The sequence below is a fragment of the Propithecus coquereli genome, unplaced genomic scaffold (genome assembly GCF_000956105.1).
Source record: "Propithecus coquereli isolate 6110/MARCELLA unplaced genomic scaffold, Pcoq_1.0 Scaffold441, whole genome shotgun sequence".
Taxonomy (NCBI): Eukaryota; Metazoa; Chordata; class Mammalia; order Primates; family Indriidae; genus Propithecus; species Propithecus coquereli.
This window is the reverse complement of record NW_012150186.1, coordinates 703,546-722,105: the sequence shown is the minus strand read 5'-3', so window position 1 is coordinate 722,105 and position 18,560 is coordinate 703,546. Positions and strand designations below refer to the sequence as shown.

Here is an 18,560-nt window from a genome sequence, read left to right as displayed (position 1 = left end):
GACATGAAAAAAATACTCATCAGTAAATGTTACGTGTAAAAGGAAGACCCAGAATTAGATCCCAAAATGTTAATAGTGTTTATTTCTGGGTGGTTGAATGATAGGTGGCTTTTCTTTTCTTTTGATGCTTTACTCTCTTTTCCACAAAGAGCATGTATTCAGTTTATAATCAGAAAATTAATGATATATGGAAAAATGCATCAGCAAAAAGAGTGAGAATAAACACCCTACAATATTGAGTGGCTGTCTTTGCACGGAACTATATATTTCTAATCACCAGACTTGTCACCGGGTCATGTTCCTGAATTCTGCAGAAGATAATTTATCTTAAATTCAAAATACTTGAAGCATCAAAACAAAAAACTTAGTGATAAAATAATTGTGTGTGTGTTTTTTTATGGAACAATTCATGAATTTGCATGTCATCCTTGCGTAGGGGTTATGCTAATCTTCTCTGTATCATCCCCATATGATAAAGTAATTGTTAAGAAATGATCACCCATTTTCAAAACCACGCCAGTGAAATAATTGAAGATGAATTTGCTGTAGTGTTCTGTGTGGCAAAATAGGGATTTTCTTTGAGTGCAATTCTTACGGCAGTGACAAGAGGTGGACCCTGCTGACTGGTGTGTCAGGGCAAAGACCGGAATGGCTCCAGGGTGGGTTTGCATTGTGCAAGCATATTTGTGTGCGTGTATACACACACACACACACACACACACACACACACACAGATTGAGCATCCCTTATCCAAAATGTTTGGAACCAGAAGTGATTCAGATTTCCGGTTTTTTGGGATTTGGGAATATTTGCATATATATACTAAGATATCTTGGGGATGGGACCCAAGTCTAAACATGAAATTCATTTATGTTCATATATGAAATATACACACATAGCTTGAAGGTAATTTTATATTATACCTTTGGGTGTCACGTTGGCACTCAAAAACTTCCGGATTTTGGAGCATTTCAGATTTCTGACTTTTGGATTAGGAATGCTCAACATGTATTATCATATCCATATGCACATATAGATATGACAATAAAATGTCTTTTAAAAAATAGTTGTACTTTTTTATTTTAGAATTAAGAAATCTAAATTCTGCAATTACTATTTATCAGGAACAGATTATAGCTTGGACATTTGAGTAAAATACCAGGTACAGTGTTTGCTTCTTTGGACTTTTTGATTCCTATAAGGTATGTCTGAATGGAAATGTCTTTGTAGTGTTCTGTTCTCACATCTTAAAATGCAAGTGCACAAGCCTGTCTGCCTTGTGTTTCAAGAACTCACAAGCAGGCAGACTGGCCAGTGAGTATGGGCCTAAATGCATCCCTTGGTTAGGGCCTCAGACTCCCGGGAGTCCGCTGTCTTCCTGCATGTCCTGGCCTCCTTTCCTGCACTTCAGTCGTTTGTAATTGCTGCCAGGAGAAGGGAAAAGAACTAACAACAATAAAAACTTTTCTTTCTTTTTTTTTTTTTTTTTGAGACAGAATCTCACTCTGTCACCCTAGGTAAAGTGTAGAGGTGTCACCATAGCTCACTACAACCTCCAACTCCTGGGCTCAAGTGATCCTCCTGCCTCAGCCTCCCAAGTAGCTGGGACTATAGGCACGCACCACCATGCCTGGCTAATTTTACTATTTCTTTTCTTTTCTTTTCTTTTTAGTAAAGATGGGGTCTCGCTCTTGCTCAGGCTGGTCTTAAACTACAGAGCTCAAGTGATCCTTCCACCTCGGCCTCCCAGAGTGCTGGGATTACAGGCATGAACCACTGTGCCTGGTCTAACAAAAACTTTCATTGAGCACTTACTGGATGCTGCATACACTAAGCATTTTATATCCACAATCTCAAGTCTTCTTTTCCAGATGAGAATTTTGAGGCTCCAAGGAATAAGTCAGTTTCATATCTAGTTGTTAGAGAAAGTGCTGGCACTGCAACCAAATCCCAGCCGGGGCAGCTCTTCTCCAGTGAGCTGGGACTCCGTAGCTTCAGTCACATCTTGCTTTCAACCATTCTCCTTTCTCAGTTCTGGACCTGTTGGTTTCCAAGGAGAAGGCCCAAGTTGTACAATAAGGAATCTGACGGACTTGTTTCCTTGGTTCCTGGGAGAGAGATTCTAAAACCCTTGGAATTTCCCCAATAATGTGAGTGTCTTTGTTATTATGAGACCCTTGATGGCACCTGAGTTCATGCTAAAGAGGTGACTCTTGGTGGGCCCCTAGATAGCTTCAGGATGGGGATGACCACCAGAAAGGCCAACCATGTGACTAGACAGTTGGGACGCTAAGTCGAGCCTGACTTCTGGGAAGGGAAGGGGGCTGAAGACTGAGTCCAATCGTGTGGCCAATGATTGAATCTATTACGCCTACGTAACAGAGCCCAGTAAAACCTGTGGGCAAGGAGACTCAGAGGACCTTCCTGGTTGGTGAACACATTGATGTACCTGCAGGGTGAAGGATCTGACCCCACACAGAGAGAGCGTGGAAGCTCTGCATTTAGGGCCCGCCCAGACCTCGCCCTATACGTTTCCTCATTTGGCGCTCCGTGAGTTGTAGTCTTTATAATCAAACTGTAGTAACAACGGTTGGGCTTTTCTGAATTCTGTGAATTGTTCTAAAGAATTATCAACCTGAGGGGTTCATGGAAACCCCTGAATTTGTAGCCAATTGGTCAGAAGTTCAGATGATCTGGGGACCACCTTAACTTGTGGCCGGCATCTAAGTTGGGACAGTCTGTGGGGGACTGAGCTCTTAATTCCTGGGTCTACATTTACACCACTGTCCAAGGGGTTGGTGCCAGGATTGAGCCACAGGACACCAGTTGGGTAAGTGCCAGAGTACTCCCTTTTCTTCATCCTCTTTGCACGCCTTCTTACAAGGGGGAACCCTGTGGTCGAATGAGGCCAGAGTTCTGGCGCACATGGCCAGTGAAGCTGGATTAAAATCAGCTTGTTTTCAAGAATCTTCCTTTTGGCTGAATGTTAAATCCACTTGATTTAGGATGGGCTCAGAATGTATTTCAAGTAAGCTGGAACCATCACATGTTGGGAGCTGCTGGGCATTCAGTCAGAACAGCGGGAGGTGGTATTAAATTGTCTAAAACTGCAGAGCAAGTGAAGAAACCCTGTGTCAAGACAACCTAAGGAAAGGTTGTTCCTCGACCTTCTGTCTTATAGGTCAACAGAATGTTCTTCTCCCCTTTGCCTTGAAGGCTCATGATAGAGTGTTGTTTGTCACTGTCCCCCAGTGGGGCAGAGGTGGATGAGAAAGGGTCTGGACTGTTACCTCAATTCATGTGACACATTTATCTAAGCTTGAAGGGGAGGGAGCTGGACTGGATCTTTGGTTTTTGTTCTTTGCATGAACTTCAGGGGAAATATTTATTGTGATGTTTCGTGTCTTCATCTTTGGAAGGACGTGGATCAAATGGGAGGTGTCGGGGGACCTGAGTTCATAGAGCAGCAGGGTTGAGTTTCTGAAGAGCAGCGGGGTTAAGAACGGCTGAGCAATGAACCTGTAACTTACGGTCACTGCAGAGAGCCTGAGATATCCAAGGTGCAGGGGAAAGAAATCTCTTCATTGGGAGACTATAGTGTGTGACATACACACTGGGCTTTTTTGTTTGTTCCTTAGCCAATATTATTTTTCCTTGCCTACCAGCTTTGCTGCTTGCTAAAAAATTTCCTCTGGGGCCAGGCGCGGTGGCTCACGCCTGTAATCCTAGCACTCTGGGAGGCCGAGGCGGGCGGATTGTTTGAGCTCAGGAGTTCGAGACCAGCCTGAGCAAGAGCGAGACCCCGTCTCTACCAAAAATAGAAAGAAATTAATTGGACAACTAAAAATATATAGAAAAAATTAGCCGGGCATGGTGGCGCATGCCTGTAGTCCCAGCTACCTGGGAGGCTGAGGCAGGAGGATCACTTGAGCCCAGGAGTTTGAGGTTGCTGTGAGCTAGGCTGACGCCACGGCACTCTAGCCCGGGCAACAGAGTGACACTCTGTCTCAAAAAAAAAAAAAAAAAAAGAAAAAAATTCCCTCTGGGTAAGGCATCTAGGTATATTTTGGATAAACATTTAGGGGCATCAGAATCAACTTCAAATGAAAGTGCGTGTATTTCTTGTGTTGACTCACTGGGGATACCGGCCACAGACTTCTTATCTTGGTAGTAAGTGAAGCAGCTCTGTTCCTCTTCTCCTTCCCCCAGAGCCCTGGCTGGTCGCCAGCTCCCTGCCGCGGTGGGGGAGGAGGAGCAGGGAGGTGGCTGGCCGCCTGTCTCCCTCCAAACAGCAACGGAATGCCTTGGCCTGGCTGTTCAGTAATCCTCTGCCAGCTGGCTGCCTTCCTTCCCTCTGGGAACTCAGTGAATCACACCTCCGCAGCGCATTTGGCTCTTGCAAGCCCTGAAGGGCTGGAGGCTTGTGCCTGCCAGTGCTGAGGAGGAGCCGCAGCCCAACTTCTGAGCATGGATCATGTCGGGACCCTGGAATTTCTGAGTGCAGGAGGCTTCCCAGCTGCAGGGGAAGAACGCCCCTCTGGAGGCACGGCAGCGTTCAACACGGGCTGGGCTGCTCACCAGGGCAAGTGCTTTGTCTTTGCCTGTCTCCTTAGGGACCCTTCCAGGAGAGAGGTTTTGGAAGGTAGGCAAGCAAAGGAAGAGCAGAGGACTGGTTCTCCCCCTGCGTCTCCTCCCATGACCTCAGATAAGGTAAAGCTCCATCACATGAGCTCTGCAGCTGTCCAGCACCAGGAGAGAGGCATGGGGTAACAAACGCTACCAAATGCAGCACGCTGGGGGGGTCATTTCAATGGTTCAGGCATGAGCCCACGGGAGGGAGGTGACTGCTGAGATACCCCTTTTACCATTGGCATTAGAAGCATGCTTTCCAAGGCTAGGGCTTTTTCAAAAGCAGAGACGTGATCGGGTTTTAGCTGACCCTAATTTAAGTGACTAGAGAGTCTCTCTTTACACAGGGCATGAGAAAGAAGCCCCATTAGACACAAGCAGCCCGGACAGAGCAAACCCAACCCGTGCACGGTCTCCTAATCCAGCCTGGCCTATGGATGCCGGCCGCACCAGCAGCAGGCCCCTGTCCCACAGGGAGAGTCCTCAGGCGAGGCTGGCTGGCTCTTCAGCAACGCTGGTGCTCCTTCCAGTTTAGTTAGCAGACTTGCCAACCCACCTCTCACTTCGGTCCCTCAGCCACAGCCTGGGACATCTCCAGTAGAAGAGAAAGCTGGGAGCAAGACGGGGGTGTGAGCTGGGCCCACAGAGCCGTGGCAGGGTGAGAAGTCGAAGTACCAGTGAGAAACAAGCCTGTTACGTCATTAAAATATTCCTGTATAGTGGAAAAAAAATAGCTCATATGCACCAACTGGGAATTCCACATTAAGTTTCCTGCTTACTTGGTGAAGAGGTGGTGATGGCAGGTCCTGGCTCTCCCCAGTATCCTACTCCTGTGGTCACACTCTGCCTTTGCCTCCTGGGGGGCTGGGAAGGAGCTGGGGAGGGAGCACGCAGCATTCCTCACCACTGCCGCCTCTCCCTCTCCTGTCTCCCGTTTCCCTTCCACCCGGAGGCAGGAGGAACCTGCAGGCCAGGAGGGGGTCTGCCTGCTTGGTGGACCCAGGGGCAGGGCAGCTATGGCCCGTGTGAGACCAGGGGCGCCTTCCACTCTGCCTCCCCTCCAGCCCTTCCCGGCACCCCCTTGCACGCCACTCCTCCCATCACTGCCATTTAAAAAAATTGTTTTCCCGGAAAAGATCAAAATAATCTCCCCCCGAGGCTTCCCCTAGTCAATGCCACCCAGGTCCTGCAGGAACTCAGCAGTGAGCGCTGACGCGTGAGCCTCAGCCTCATGCAGGTGCTTCGTGCGTCCTTGCTCCCACCTTCCCACCCCTCCCTCCCTCTCCATTCAGTCCAGGGCCCCGTTCAGCTTTTGTGGCCTTCCTGACATGCAGCCAGACTGCTCTTTCTTCACAGGTCTCAGTGCCTCTGCCTTCGCTCAGCTGCTAGACCCGTGGCCATTCATTCCAGCACATCCGTGGACACATGCCCTGCCCCTTCCCACCGGTCCCCTTTCCCAGGACAGGTGTGCTTGTCTCACGGGCCTAGGTAGGTCCCATGCTTGCTCTGTCCACTGCAACATCACCTTCGTCCTCTCTTCTGCCTTCTTCTTAATGGTTGATTAACACAGCCAAGCCTCTTGCATCGAGGAGGAGAGAGAGAGGAAGAGGGAGAATAAGGAAGAAAGAGAACAATCACAGCAAAAAGTCAACCCTTCCACCTCTCCTTGATCCATGATCTCCTTCCTTTCCTCGGGAAATAATCTTTCATACCCTCCGAGTTATGCATTTTTCCCCCTGGGTAACCACTGAAACTGGAGCACATCTGTTAGAGGATAAAAAGCACCGTGTCATAGTTGATTTGGCAGTACTTGTTCTTCCTTAGTGGGAACGTGAAGTAACGCGTGGCTCACTCTGGAAGGCATCTTGGATGGGGTGGAATGGGGCATACACTAAGTTCTCCTTTGTATTAATGTCATGTGTCACTAAATTCTCAACTGTTGTTATCTGGTTTCTGTTCCCAACCTTCCCCAGTGTCACTCAGGGTCTCCTAACTTGCAAAACCTGTTATTTTTCAGCCGAGGTTTTACTGGACCTAGATGCTCTTTTTTATTTTATTTATTTATTTATTTTTGAGACAGAGTCTCACTCTGTTGCCCGGGCTAGAGTGCCGTGGCATCAGCCTAGTTCACAACAACCTCAAACTCCTGGGCTCAAGCCATCCTCCTGCCTCAGCATCCCAAGTAGCTGGGACTACAAACATGCGCCACCATGCCCGGCTAATTTTTTTTTTCTATATATTTTTAGTTGTCCAGCTAATTTTTTCTATTTTTAGTAGAGACGGTGTCTCACTGTTGCTCAGGCTGGTCTCGAACTCCTGAGCTCAAAGAATCCGCCCGCCTCGGCCTCCCACAGTGCTGGGATTACAGTAGATGCTGTTTTTGATAATATTGCCTCCTGAAATTCACCTCCCTGCTTCAAGAGCACATGGTCTCCCCTGCCTTCTTCACGAGTGCTGGCCCCATCCCTTGGTCCCTGGGGCCCGTGTTCCCTGGGGTTTTTTCCTTAGTCCCCTTCTGCTATGGCCGTGCCTGGGAATGACCCCTGATCTTACCCTCTCTTCCTCTGTTACCTGCAGACCACAGGCTCCTGAGTCTAGGTCTGTACCGGAATCTCCCTCTGGGCCCCTGCCTGCTGTACGTCTCCTCTACATTTTCATTCCGTGAATCAGGAGCTCTTAACCTGGAGTGATTTTTCCCCCACAGGACATGCAGCAATGTCTGGAGATGTTTTCAGTTGTCACAACTTGGGGGCACTAGTATCCAGTGGGCACTGGCCGGGATGCACTAAACATCCCACAGCACTTAGGGCCGTGCTCTACAATGAAGAATTGGCCCCAATGTCAATAGTAAGTTTAAGTAAGCACTTCGGATGGATAATGCCCGAAGCTGAACGTCCCCTTGAACATCTTTCATTAGGACATGCCATTGCGCTCCGCGTTTACAAGTCTGTCTCTCCCACCGGGCTAGGAGCTCATGGGCACACTAAGTTTTATTCATCTTCTCATCTCTAGTCCATATAAAAGAATGTGAATGGAATATTAGATATCCAGGCAGCATGGCTGAATTAATGGACTGTGTCACCGTCTGTCCTCTTTCGAGAGAGGGCAAGTTCTCTGAAGGCAGGGGCCACCATAACCTCCCACCGGGTGCTGAGGAAGGATGGAAACTGAGTGAAGCTCAAGGTTTGGGGGCAGGTGAGAAGATCTGTAGACCTAAGATTCCAGGCCTCTGCTGGCTGAGTATGGGCCAGTGCCTGTGGCCACAAAATGCATGTGAAGGAAAAAAAAGCCGAGAAACAATTTAGATTCTATTACTAACAATTGTTGAGAGGTTGAATAACTAAGTAGAAAATGCATAAACAAGGCCTATGTTGGCAAAATGAGATTTAAAAAAACCTAAAAGCTAATATTAAAGGAAAGATGAGCCCAGATTGTGTTTGGAATAATAAATATACTCTAAAGTAAAACCAAAGGGGAAAACTGCCAAGAAAATAAATAGAAAACCTTGGAGGAAAGAAGGATAAATGACATTTTGGCAGTGGGTTAATTTTCCCATCTTATTTTAGCATTCTCCTATTATATTCTTGTTTGGGTAATACATAATGTCTTTAAATTCCAAAAATTACTTAATGTAAATCTTTGTGAAATACCAAATACACTGCAGCTTTACCATTTTCCCTCCGACTCTGCTTTCTTCATGTTTCCTTCACAGGACACGTTTTTAACACCCAGCTGTGAGCTGTCCCCACTGCCGGCCGCATGGGAAGGGGTCTCATTCCTGTGGCATCCCCCTTCCTACTCTTCCTGTTAGCCTGTTTCTCGCCTTACTTTGACTTGCCACATGGCGTGTCTCTTTGTGGGCTGACAATTTATACCTGAGGCAGGATATAAATTCATATTTTTTAATTTTTCTGGGTTCACTTGGACACTTTATGCGAGAGATCTATTTATGAAAGCAAAGCATTTTGGATGGATGGGAGGAAATTCTCCCCAGAGAATCTGGAAAGCATGGAGCATCCCTATGCCTGGAGAAACCCTGCTAGAGGACAGTGAAGGAACAGTCCTCACCCACAGGACATAGGCCCCCCGGGACACATGCATGTGCCCATCCTTGTGGCCCGGAGATACCCACAGCCAGGACCCTTGCCCTTCCCAGAAACAACTACCCTCAGCTGGCGGCTCGAAAGACATGTGCTGCCACTCAGAAAGAAGGAGGGAAGACTTTGGGAGTCTTTTATGGTGACCTGGAGAATAATATTGCAAACTAACATGAAAAAACAAGTAAGACAAATAACTTACATTTCTGACTAAGGTAGGTAATTGAAAAGCCACATAAAAGCAGGCTTCTTATCATGTCAGATTTTCTGTTAGCATGTGCTAGGGTACCTCCAAAATGAGAGGATAATGTATACAAGAGCAAGCTAGACTATTACTTACTGCCTTCCTGAGAAAACAATAATGGTTACGATGGGTGTACCTCCCAGGCGCACATCCTCACGACGCTATGAGCAGTGCGCACCAGCATCTTCTCCGTTTTAGGGGTGAGGAGTCTGGGTCTCAGGGCACTAGTCCCCTCAGCTTGTATGTGGGGGTTATGGATCCAAACGCGGGCTCTGGATTTTTTCAAAGACAGCACACCTTCCGTTCAGCTATGAGTTAAATAAACAACCTAATAAAAATTTCAGTACAAAGAGTTTTTTATTGACATCGTAAGAAACATTTTTTTCTTTGTTACAAAAAGACTAAGTGGTTCTGAAAGCAAAGGTAGAGTTCGTCTGGGGCTGGACTGCAGCCCCTGGGCTTGAGGTGGGTGCGTAGCATCGTGGTGGCTGCAGGCTTGTCCGAGGGAGGCCCGGGGCCGGTCACATCCAAACACTATGCCTACAATACTTAAATGTATTTACATGTGTTTCTTTTAAAAAAGGATTACACGTTTTATTTTTTTAAAAATCTAAAAAAGGTGAAAAAAATGAACTTGCATTTTTATCTTACACGTCTGCAGGATACACAAGGGTAACTTGTCAGAAGAGAACATCCTCCTACCAGTTCAAAACAACACGGGAAACCAGGTGACAAGATGGCTTTTGGACTCTGCTGCAACCGTGCGCTCTCTGGCCCGTGCGTGCACAGCCTCGGAGCACCGACTGGGCAACACCAACTGGTCCTCTCATGGACAAGATTAACATAAAATAAGGCACATACATCGCAAGAATCGAAACACTGCGGCTCAAGAGGACGAGTCAATGTGTGAGGAGTGGGGAGTAGTTTAGTTCTTCAGAAGGATAAAACAAAAATGGCTGGAAAAATAAAAAAGTTTAACACAGACGTGAAGCAGGAGTACCACCTGTGGGCCTGCATTTTTTATAAGAGGCAGGGCAGTGACGCTAGTGAGTCGGCGCTCTCTGAAGGCAGAGGTCAGAGAAATGGAGAGACGGCTGGAGGCGGGTCCCAAGGTATGAGATGCCAAGGCTACAGAGATCCCATGGCCCAACGGGATATTTCCAAGTGACTTCAAAAGACCTTCCTTCCCCTGGACCATTGCGACAGATCATGGAAATCCTGGAGAAGTACACTTCCTTCTTCCCTCCCTCCTCTCCTCCATCCTTCTGTAATTTCCATATTGAGAGAAGTGAAATATTGAGCTGAAACTTGTGTCTCCTGCAAATCTAAAAGCAGTAGCAAGGAACACAAATACGAAAAGATAAATAAAGGGGGAAATCCAGAAGAGGACCTGAAACCAAAGGAAAAAAGCAGCACAGGATGACAACTGTACTGGCCCTGATTACTGCCCCAGGAAGGACAAAGTTGACACAGGGATTATGGCAATTGAGAAATGACACTACAGGGAAAGGCCTCTGGGGGAGGAGCTCGGCATGGTGCCCAGACCCAGGCGCCTTGCTCGGGGGTGGAGAACACCTGAGCCCCATTCTTTGAAACCAAGGGTAGGAAAGGGATTGGGCAAAACCATTAGAACGTGCAAAATAAGACCAGGACCTGGAGATTTGGCGATCTGGAGATTTTGGGAAAAGTCAGATTAGACCTCTGATTTTGTGAACATCATGCCCTATTTCAGCAACACAGAGAAAGAAAGGCTTGCTTTTTTAGCTGAAAAGTAGTAGAGACTCTACTCTCCTGAGCTCAGATCAGTAGTTCTCTTTTGCTTTGGGGCTATTCCAAAGGGGACATGTCCTTTAATTTCTACGAAGGCATGGGGGAGGACGGCAAGCATCGTGGAAGGCCCGTAGCACCCCTCCGCTGCTCTCGGGTCCCAAATGGCAAATACACCTCCATACTGAGATTCTTGGTCCAAATGAGAGAAAATAAACATGACAAAAATGGGCTGGTCCTAACATTCTGTTATCTAACACTTCATTTTACTTGATTTTGTCTTCCTATTACTAATTTAAACAGCAGGAATAAAGGGGAAAAAGCCACACAATTGAATCCCGAATCACTTTAGATAAATTCAACCCCAAGGGTCAATGGGACAGAATACAGCAGGTAGTTTCAGGTGTTAATATTTCTATTTTAGTAGTTCCTATATGTGAAAAGCAATATGCTGGATAATCCATGTACTTTTTGTGCACACATAGTATGACTTTTATGTGTATCAACTGCGTGTGGGGAGTAGCTGCACTTTTAAAATCTTTAAATGTTTTAATTCAAAACAAAAATACAGACACTATCCACATTAAGGACTAACTGCGTGTAACATCTAACTACTTAAATGGATGCAACATTCAACAGACAGGGTGTGAAAAAAGGCATCCACACAGCTACTAAACCTTGTCCCCAGTGCTCTCAAATACTAAAAATGGTTGAAGCAATTTATTCCCAATATCAAAGATTGTGAGCTTTTTCTTTTGTAACTAAGTTTTATAAATCCCTTAAAATAGGGCGTATAGAATAGAAATACTCCTTCAATACAGTGGAATTAATAAAGGTTAATGATATAGCTGGTTGTGGGGTTGTTTAAATGCCTATATACTTAGAGCTATATATAATCAATTCTCAGTTATCCATAATGCGGAAGGAGATGGAACTAATTAACGAATACAGCAAACCCATGAATATTCCCCAAACTAATTCTACCCAATTGCTTCAAACTACAATCTATCTAACTTCTTACCAGAACAGATAAAAGTAGCAAGGTGGTATCTGAGCGTCACCGACCGCCTATTTCCTCTCTTATGGCAGCCCTAAACAGCACCGGATGCTCATGAAGGCCGAGGGAAAAGAGGTGCAAGAGATAACTGAGAACTGACCATACAGACATCGCCACCCAAAGCACATTTACGGACACCAAGAGTTGAAAACCCAAACTGTGAGCAACTACTTTCATTTGCAAGAGCCAAGTTTCCACTTCCATGTAACTGTCGAAAGTATACCCTGAACTGAACTGGGGGTGAGGAGAACATCAAAAAATCTGTCATCTATGCTGCAGTGCACCCACAAAAGAGTCTTAAACTCATATTCTGATTCTTGTGCCCAATGTGGGAATTAAAAGCAAAACAAAAAACAAAACACAGAAACAAAACACTGAGCATATGCAAAGGAAGATAAAAAAAGCTGGAAGTGTAACCCATTGGTTACAAGCACACCAACTCCTATTTCCTTCGAGTAACAGAGAAACATGTCAAATCCTTTAATTTGACCGCTCTTCTAAAAGAAAGAACATGCACATCACACATTTACATTGGTTTACTAAAAAACGGGGCGGGCTTACAGTTTTTAAAAAGAGGGTGGTTCGAGTGTAACAATACTGATTCAAAACTGAAATGGAAGACAGTTTCTCCCTAGAATACTTTAGGGTTTTTCAGAGTCCTTTTCCATAAAAGGAATATACTTGAAACACATCCCAGTTAGGTGAGATGAGATCGCTAACATACATACAGAACTAAAAAAACAGACCAGCCAAAAACGAAGTCAGTTTCATCTTTCAACTCCTATTAGTTTTACGTTTGTTCGCTGTCCTTTTTTCCTAACGCCTACTGCATAACTGCAAGGAATTTGCTTTCTTCAGCGAGGGAGGTGAGCAGAGAACTCATGTCCCCGACAGCCATGTTGGTGGTGCTCACAGACAGTGCTGGGAACGGGAGGGACGCTCGCGGCGTGGTGAGGCGGGAGGAGCTATGGGAAAGGTTCTGAATGATACTTGGGCTCAGGGCCCCTGACATCAGGCTGGAGTGGTCCCCGTCGTCAATGATGGCATCAAAATCAATCTGCACCCCTTCCAGGTCGTGGCTGTCGAGGCTGTCAACTGTGCTTGTTACCTGGTTAGCACCTGGAGAAAGTAACTCAGAGTTTTCAGCGCTGGCGCCCTGTAGCAGGCAGTTGGCTTCTGAAATGGAGAACGAACCAGCTTTCACGTCATGCTGACTGAAGCCCACGGTTTGGTCATAGAACTGACCAGAGTAATTCTGCATATTAGAACAGAGTGGGTGAGGCTGTCCTTGCATCTCCATCTTGATGCCGTTCACCCTGCAGGTCTGACTCATGTCACTGAGCTGTCCTTGCTGCACAGCGAAGCTGCCCCTTGGCACAGCCTGGCGCCTGCTGCCTCCAAAGCTGGCACACAGCTGGTAGCCCCTGCCGATCGCCAAACTTGATGGCTGGCCGCCTATGCCGTGAGTCCCTGGCAGGCAGCTCTCTGGCCCTTGATAGCTGTTGATGTGTGAGGTAGCACTAACCTGCCCTGGCATCAGCTGACCCGGGCGGCCTGCCCCCTGGTGCTGCATGCTGTCGCTGAGTAGCTGCTGAGCCAGGTAGCCCTGGCCCACCAGGTCTGGGGGCTGCATGCCATTCACGGTGCTGCCAGCTGACTCATTTGGCGCCACTTGCAAGCCAAAATGGCCCCCATTCCCTTGCATGGTGGTGCCTTTTAGCTTTGACCCTTGAATCCCAGCACCACAGGCACCGTCTAGCGCACCAAGGGCCACTGGCTGCCTGTTGAGACAGTTCCCATACTGTGGGGCCTTATACGGCTGTTCATGGAAGGCGTTTCCAGCGGTGCCAGCTCCGCTGCCTCCGTGGACCACCAAGTGCTCTGGGCCGCTGTAGGAGCCGCTGTTCTCCCCAAGGGCCTGATATCCCCCCGGGGGCCCCACTGCGTTCCTCAGGGGGTTCTGTGGGTGGACAACCATGTTGTTGTACAACCCGAAGGCTCGAGCCTGCTGCACCGCGGACCGCTGGCCACACTTCAGCTTGGGAGAGGACAGGTCGGCGCTTCCGGAGCTGACTTCGTTCCACTGAATGGGCAGGTCGGTTTTGCTGCCTTCGGCGCAGGCCTGCTCCAGGGTGTGGTACTGCTGGCCCACGTGGCTGTCCGGCAGCCCGGGCGGGTCGAAGTCCCCGGGCCCGTGGGGCACTTTGCTGTCATCAGACAGGGCGCTCTGGAAGTGCTGCTCATACCCTGCTTGGTTCTGAGAATTTAAATACTGCACCACGTCGTCTGGCAAGAAATCCTCGTCGTTCAAGTTGGCATCGGCGTCCATGGTCAGGGACTCCAGGGTGACGTTCTCGGTAATGCTGGGAGGACAGGGGGACGAGTAGAAGTTTCGGGACTGGCCGCCCTCGGGCCGCGTGTAATTCTGAAGCACTAGGTTGCGCTTTTCCACGGAGGGAGGCAACACCGGAGGACTGAAGCTGCTGAGGCTGCTGAAACGCTGCACCCTGGGCAGGGAGAGGCTCTCGGGGACCGTCCGCACAGGGTCGCTGGCGCGTCTCACGCCGTTCCCCAGCGCGTCATGCAGCAGCAGGTGGCGCCGGCCGTAGCCGTGGGCGCCCCCGTCGCTGCGTCTCCGCGGGGGGTTGACGGGCGGCAGGGCCCCCCCGGGCTCCCTGCCGTCCCCGAGCAGGGCCATGCGCGTCTTCAGGCTCATCCTCTCCATGTTGGGCAGGGGCGTGGGCGGCGGCCCGCCCGTGGCCGCGGCGTACTTGGCCTTGAGGCGGTACTGCTGGGCCGGCGTGAGGCTGAGCAGACTGGGCAGGCCGTCGCCCTGGCTGGCCTCGCTGGACCTGCGCGAGGCGTCGGTGGAGATGGGGTCGTAGGAGTCGGCCACGCTCACGTTCTGCGGCCGGCCCTCGGCCTGCGACGCCTCGCTGGAGCGCCGGCTGGAGAAGCAGGGCGAGATGCCCGAGGAGCGGCGGCTGCTCAGGTAGGCGGAGCTGATGGTGCTGGTGCTGCTGTCCCTCCTGCCCAGCATGTTCAGCATGGTGACGTCCACCCCGGAGAGGTCGCTTCTGCTCGGGAGAAGAGTCATGGGCCCGCCCAAACTGCAGTTGCTGTTGGACTGTGTGCCTGGGGAGCGAATGGAAACAGAGAAAGGGAGAGAGGATGGGAGGATGAAAGCATTCCAAGGATGGCTTCAACCAGGCCTCGGCAAACTTTTTCTGTAAAGGGCCAGGCAGTAGTTGCTTTGGGTGTCCTGGGCCACGCAGTCTCCCTCACAACTATTCACCTCTGCTGTGTAGCACCCAAGCGGCCAGAGAGAGCAGTGAACAAATAAATGTGGCTGGGTGTCCCATACAACTTTCTTTACAAAAGCAGGTGGCAGGCTGTATATAGCCCACAGGCTACAGTTTGCTGACCCCTGGCTTAAACAAAACAATGTCAATTTCCTCAATTCAGTTAAGCCACAGGCATAGTGCAAGGACACAAAGAATCTTGGATTGCATACACAACACTCAAATTCCATGCAAGTCCATGGCCAAAGGTATTCTAGGACTTTCACATCCACATTTGGGGCTTTCTTTTCATTCCACATCCTATGAACAGGTAACACACCTGGGTTGGTGGAGTGGAAAGGTTCATCCTTGGGATGTGATCCAGGTATTGCGTAATCTCAGAAGCAAAAACTGATGCAGAAACTAACAATGGGAAGGGGTGCTTACCTTTCCTTAAGCTAGGCAAATATTATTAAAAGTGGCTGCCAACCTGGTTTTAATTTTAGAAACCAGAGACAGGGTGCTAACCACAGATGCCTCTGCTGCTGGGATTTTCTTATCCTAGTCTAACAGTTACGATTTCACCATCAGAATATGAGTCAGATACAGTCTTACTTTTGTCTCAGTATTATCCTGTTCCTACCTATTTTTAAAATACAGACCCTCCAGAAAGGTAGCTCAAATGGGTTCAACATTAATATAGATATAATTAATATTAAAATTACAGGATACTTTTAGGACTGATGGAGAAATTAGCAAGCTTAAAACGGAGGGCCCACAGTTAAAAGAACAGAAAAACCCGGAACAGATGTATGGTCTGATGTGGGACTCACCATTTCCTATGAGAGGAGAGACCGCAGGGACTTTGGGGGGTAGAACGGGGTTCAGTCGTGGAAGCATTCCATTCACTTGTTTTAGCCTTTCTAGTTTTATGTGCTCCATCCATTTGGTCCCTGCCGGGTTTCTCCTGGCTTGCAAAGCGAGGGCTGTGGTTGCAGTGGAAATAGTCGAGTCCATGATCGGGGTTTCATCAATGGCACTGAGGTCTCCTGCACTACCTCCATCGGTCAGAGGAAGCTCGAGCCCACTGTTGGAATAGTTGCTGATGGGGGACTGTTGGCTGCTGCATGAAGACTGACCACCAGGGCTTGGCTGAGATGTCTGTTGGGATCAAGAGGGAAGGAAAGAAATGTCACCAGGAAGGTACAGGCAAGGGAGCCAGGAATGACAGCGCATGCATATCAAGACCTTCGGGATTATCAGCCAGTTGAGTGAGAAGAAAAAGTATGTTCTGATGAATGGAGGTGGGCGCTCTTGGCCAAAATGACTGATGGACCACCAGGCTGATGTGCAGGGGGAGGCAATGCACAGCAGAGGATGCTAGCTGCAGGGCGACCGCATGGTGTCTGCCATGGAACCCTGCCCAGATGCCCACTCTGCAAACTCACTTCCTTGGTTCCAGTCTTACCTCCAGTCTTACTTCTATTCTTTGGGCAAATTACTTAGCCACTCTAAACCTCAGTTTCCTTATCTATAAAATGGGGACCATTTATCTTAGGAAATGACATTGGGAATTAAGTGTGAAGCCGAAAGAGCACACAAGGATTAAAAGTCCTGGATAATAATATTTGGCTCAGAGGGCATTAGCAATTCTTCTTATTCCAGGTGGTTTTTGTCTTTGGGTTTATTTTGCTCAGCCAAAACTTAAATGCAAGACATGCTCCACAAGCACACATTACCTCCTCTCCATCGAGAGCCCCTCTAGGCTATACAGGGCTGGTTAGCCAAGCTCTTTGTAACTCCTCCTCCCTCCTTCTACATTTTCTTGCTTTTGTAGAAACTCAACCTGGGTGTGGGTAAAGGCAGCTGCAAGAGGTAAAACTTCAATCACTTAGCTTCTGCTGTACCCAGAGAGGAAGAAAGAGTGCAAATCACAGCCATCATGAGCTGTGATTTCACAATTTCCCTCAGTGTGCCGCTGGCAATTCACTAGGAGAACGAGGAATGATTCCCTAACCCCAACCAAGTGGACACTGAGAAAATGCCACAACTAATGAAAACTTAATCTAGTCCACTAGTTCTCAATCAGTGCAAGTACCACCTCCCCTACCCCTTCCCAGGACTCCTGGAAAAAGAGGATGGAAAGCTTAGCTGTCCCCACGTCTGAGAACACTATATAAAATGGCCTGCAATGCATAGGGCAGGTGCACAACATAGAACTGTTCTATCTAAAATTCCAGTGGTGCCCTCGTTGATAAATAGTCTAATCCTTTTTGTACAGATAAGAAAAGTGATGTTCAGAGAAGTTCAGTGACTGCCCAAAGTCACAAAGTTAATGGTGCAACTAGCCTAGACTCCTAGGCCGGCTACTTCCATGCATCTGTGGCACCTTGTCCAGTGTTACTGTGAAAACTAGAGCCACTGAGAGCAGCCAAAAGGGCAAATTCTCTCAGGAGAGATAATCACACTCACTTAGTTACAGACTACTGCGGTCTCAGGTGCCATGCACAGTGCCACCTGGAAGGGGTTTTTAAAGAGAGGTCTTCTCAGTGGAACCCGTTACACGTTTTCTGCTATATAGTACATATACCCAAGAAAACAAACACTTTCTAAGTGAGTGCCACACGATACACTAACTTTGTCCTGGGCAACCAAGCAGAGCAAAGATACACAAAATTGATCATAAGTACGTGAAGCCTTTTTTTTTTTTTTTTTTTTTTTGCCTCAGCAGAGGCTTGGAGGGCCAGACCACCTGCTCCTACCTGAGGTACTTGTTATTTCCAGACCTTTGAGTGTCTTTTACTTTTGGATTACCAAATCAGAGTATGTGGAGACGTGAATCTGTGTGTATGTGTATGTACACACAGGCAGACACACTTTCATACAGTATGTAAGAAGGCACAAATGCACTTACAATTAGAAAACTGCTTTGGTGAACTCAGACATTTAAATAGAAATTAAGTTGCTAACAACAAATGTGTGCCCAGATCTTCCCCAAAGAAGGTGGTGCATGTCTGGCCCAAGAATGAATTTATGCTCGTCAGTACAATAATTAAGTAGTCTCTGAGAACATCTGCTTGGTCGGCCCCAGTGTGATTTATTATGAAAACCTAGACAAATAGAACAATGAATTTCACCAACTAACTCCACATTTTCCACATGCTGAATGTTCAAAACACATTGCTTCTATATTTGAAGCATATCTGAGTAATGTTCACTACCAAAGATACCACAAAGCCACAAAAACTAAAGAAAAATGAAACAAAAAAAGTTAAATGTGTAAATGAAAACAAAACAAAACAAAAAGGACGGAGAAGACAAAATTCCCTCACCTTATTACCCACTGTCCTTAGGAAGTGAGAACAAGACATTTAGGAGCATTAGACAGAAGAGATGTTGCATTAATAAGAAAAAAGAAGAAAGAATTTAATTTATAGCATGATGATCAAATCAAAGACATGTTTTTAAAGAAAGAATATTAGAAA

The 18,560-nt window shown here is 47.6% G+C and overlaps 1 protein-coding gene across 2 annotated transcripts in view; it reads right to left on the bottom strand.

Moving 5' to 3' along the window:
* Window positions 1-12,362: 12,362 nt before the first annotated feature.
* The window catches only part of GLI3 (GLI family zinc finger 3), a 270,462-nt gene continuing 264,264 nt past the window's right edge, over window positions 12,363-18,560 (bottom strand). Inside the window, exons 13-14 of one of the 2 annotated variants that reach the window (XM_012654530.1) lie at window positions 15,909-16,236; window positions 12,363-14,929 (exon numbers count right to left, since the gene is read on the bottom strand). In XM_012654530.1, coding sequence (XP_012509984.1) covers window positions 12,618-14,929; window positions 15,909-16,236 — 2,640 coding nt within the window. In that variant the 3' untranslated portion in view covers window positions 12,363-12,617. The remainder of the gene's footprint in view (window positions 14,930-15,908; window positions 16,237-18,560) is intronic. The other variant, XM_012654529.1, reaches the window with a different exon arrangement.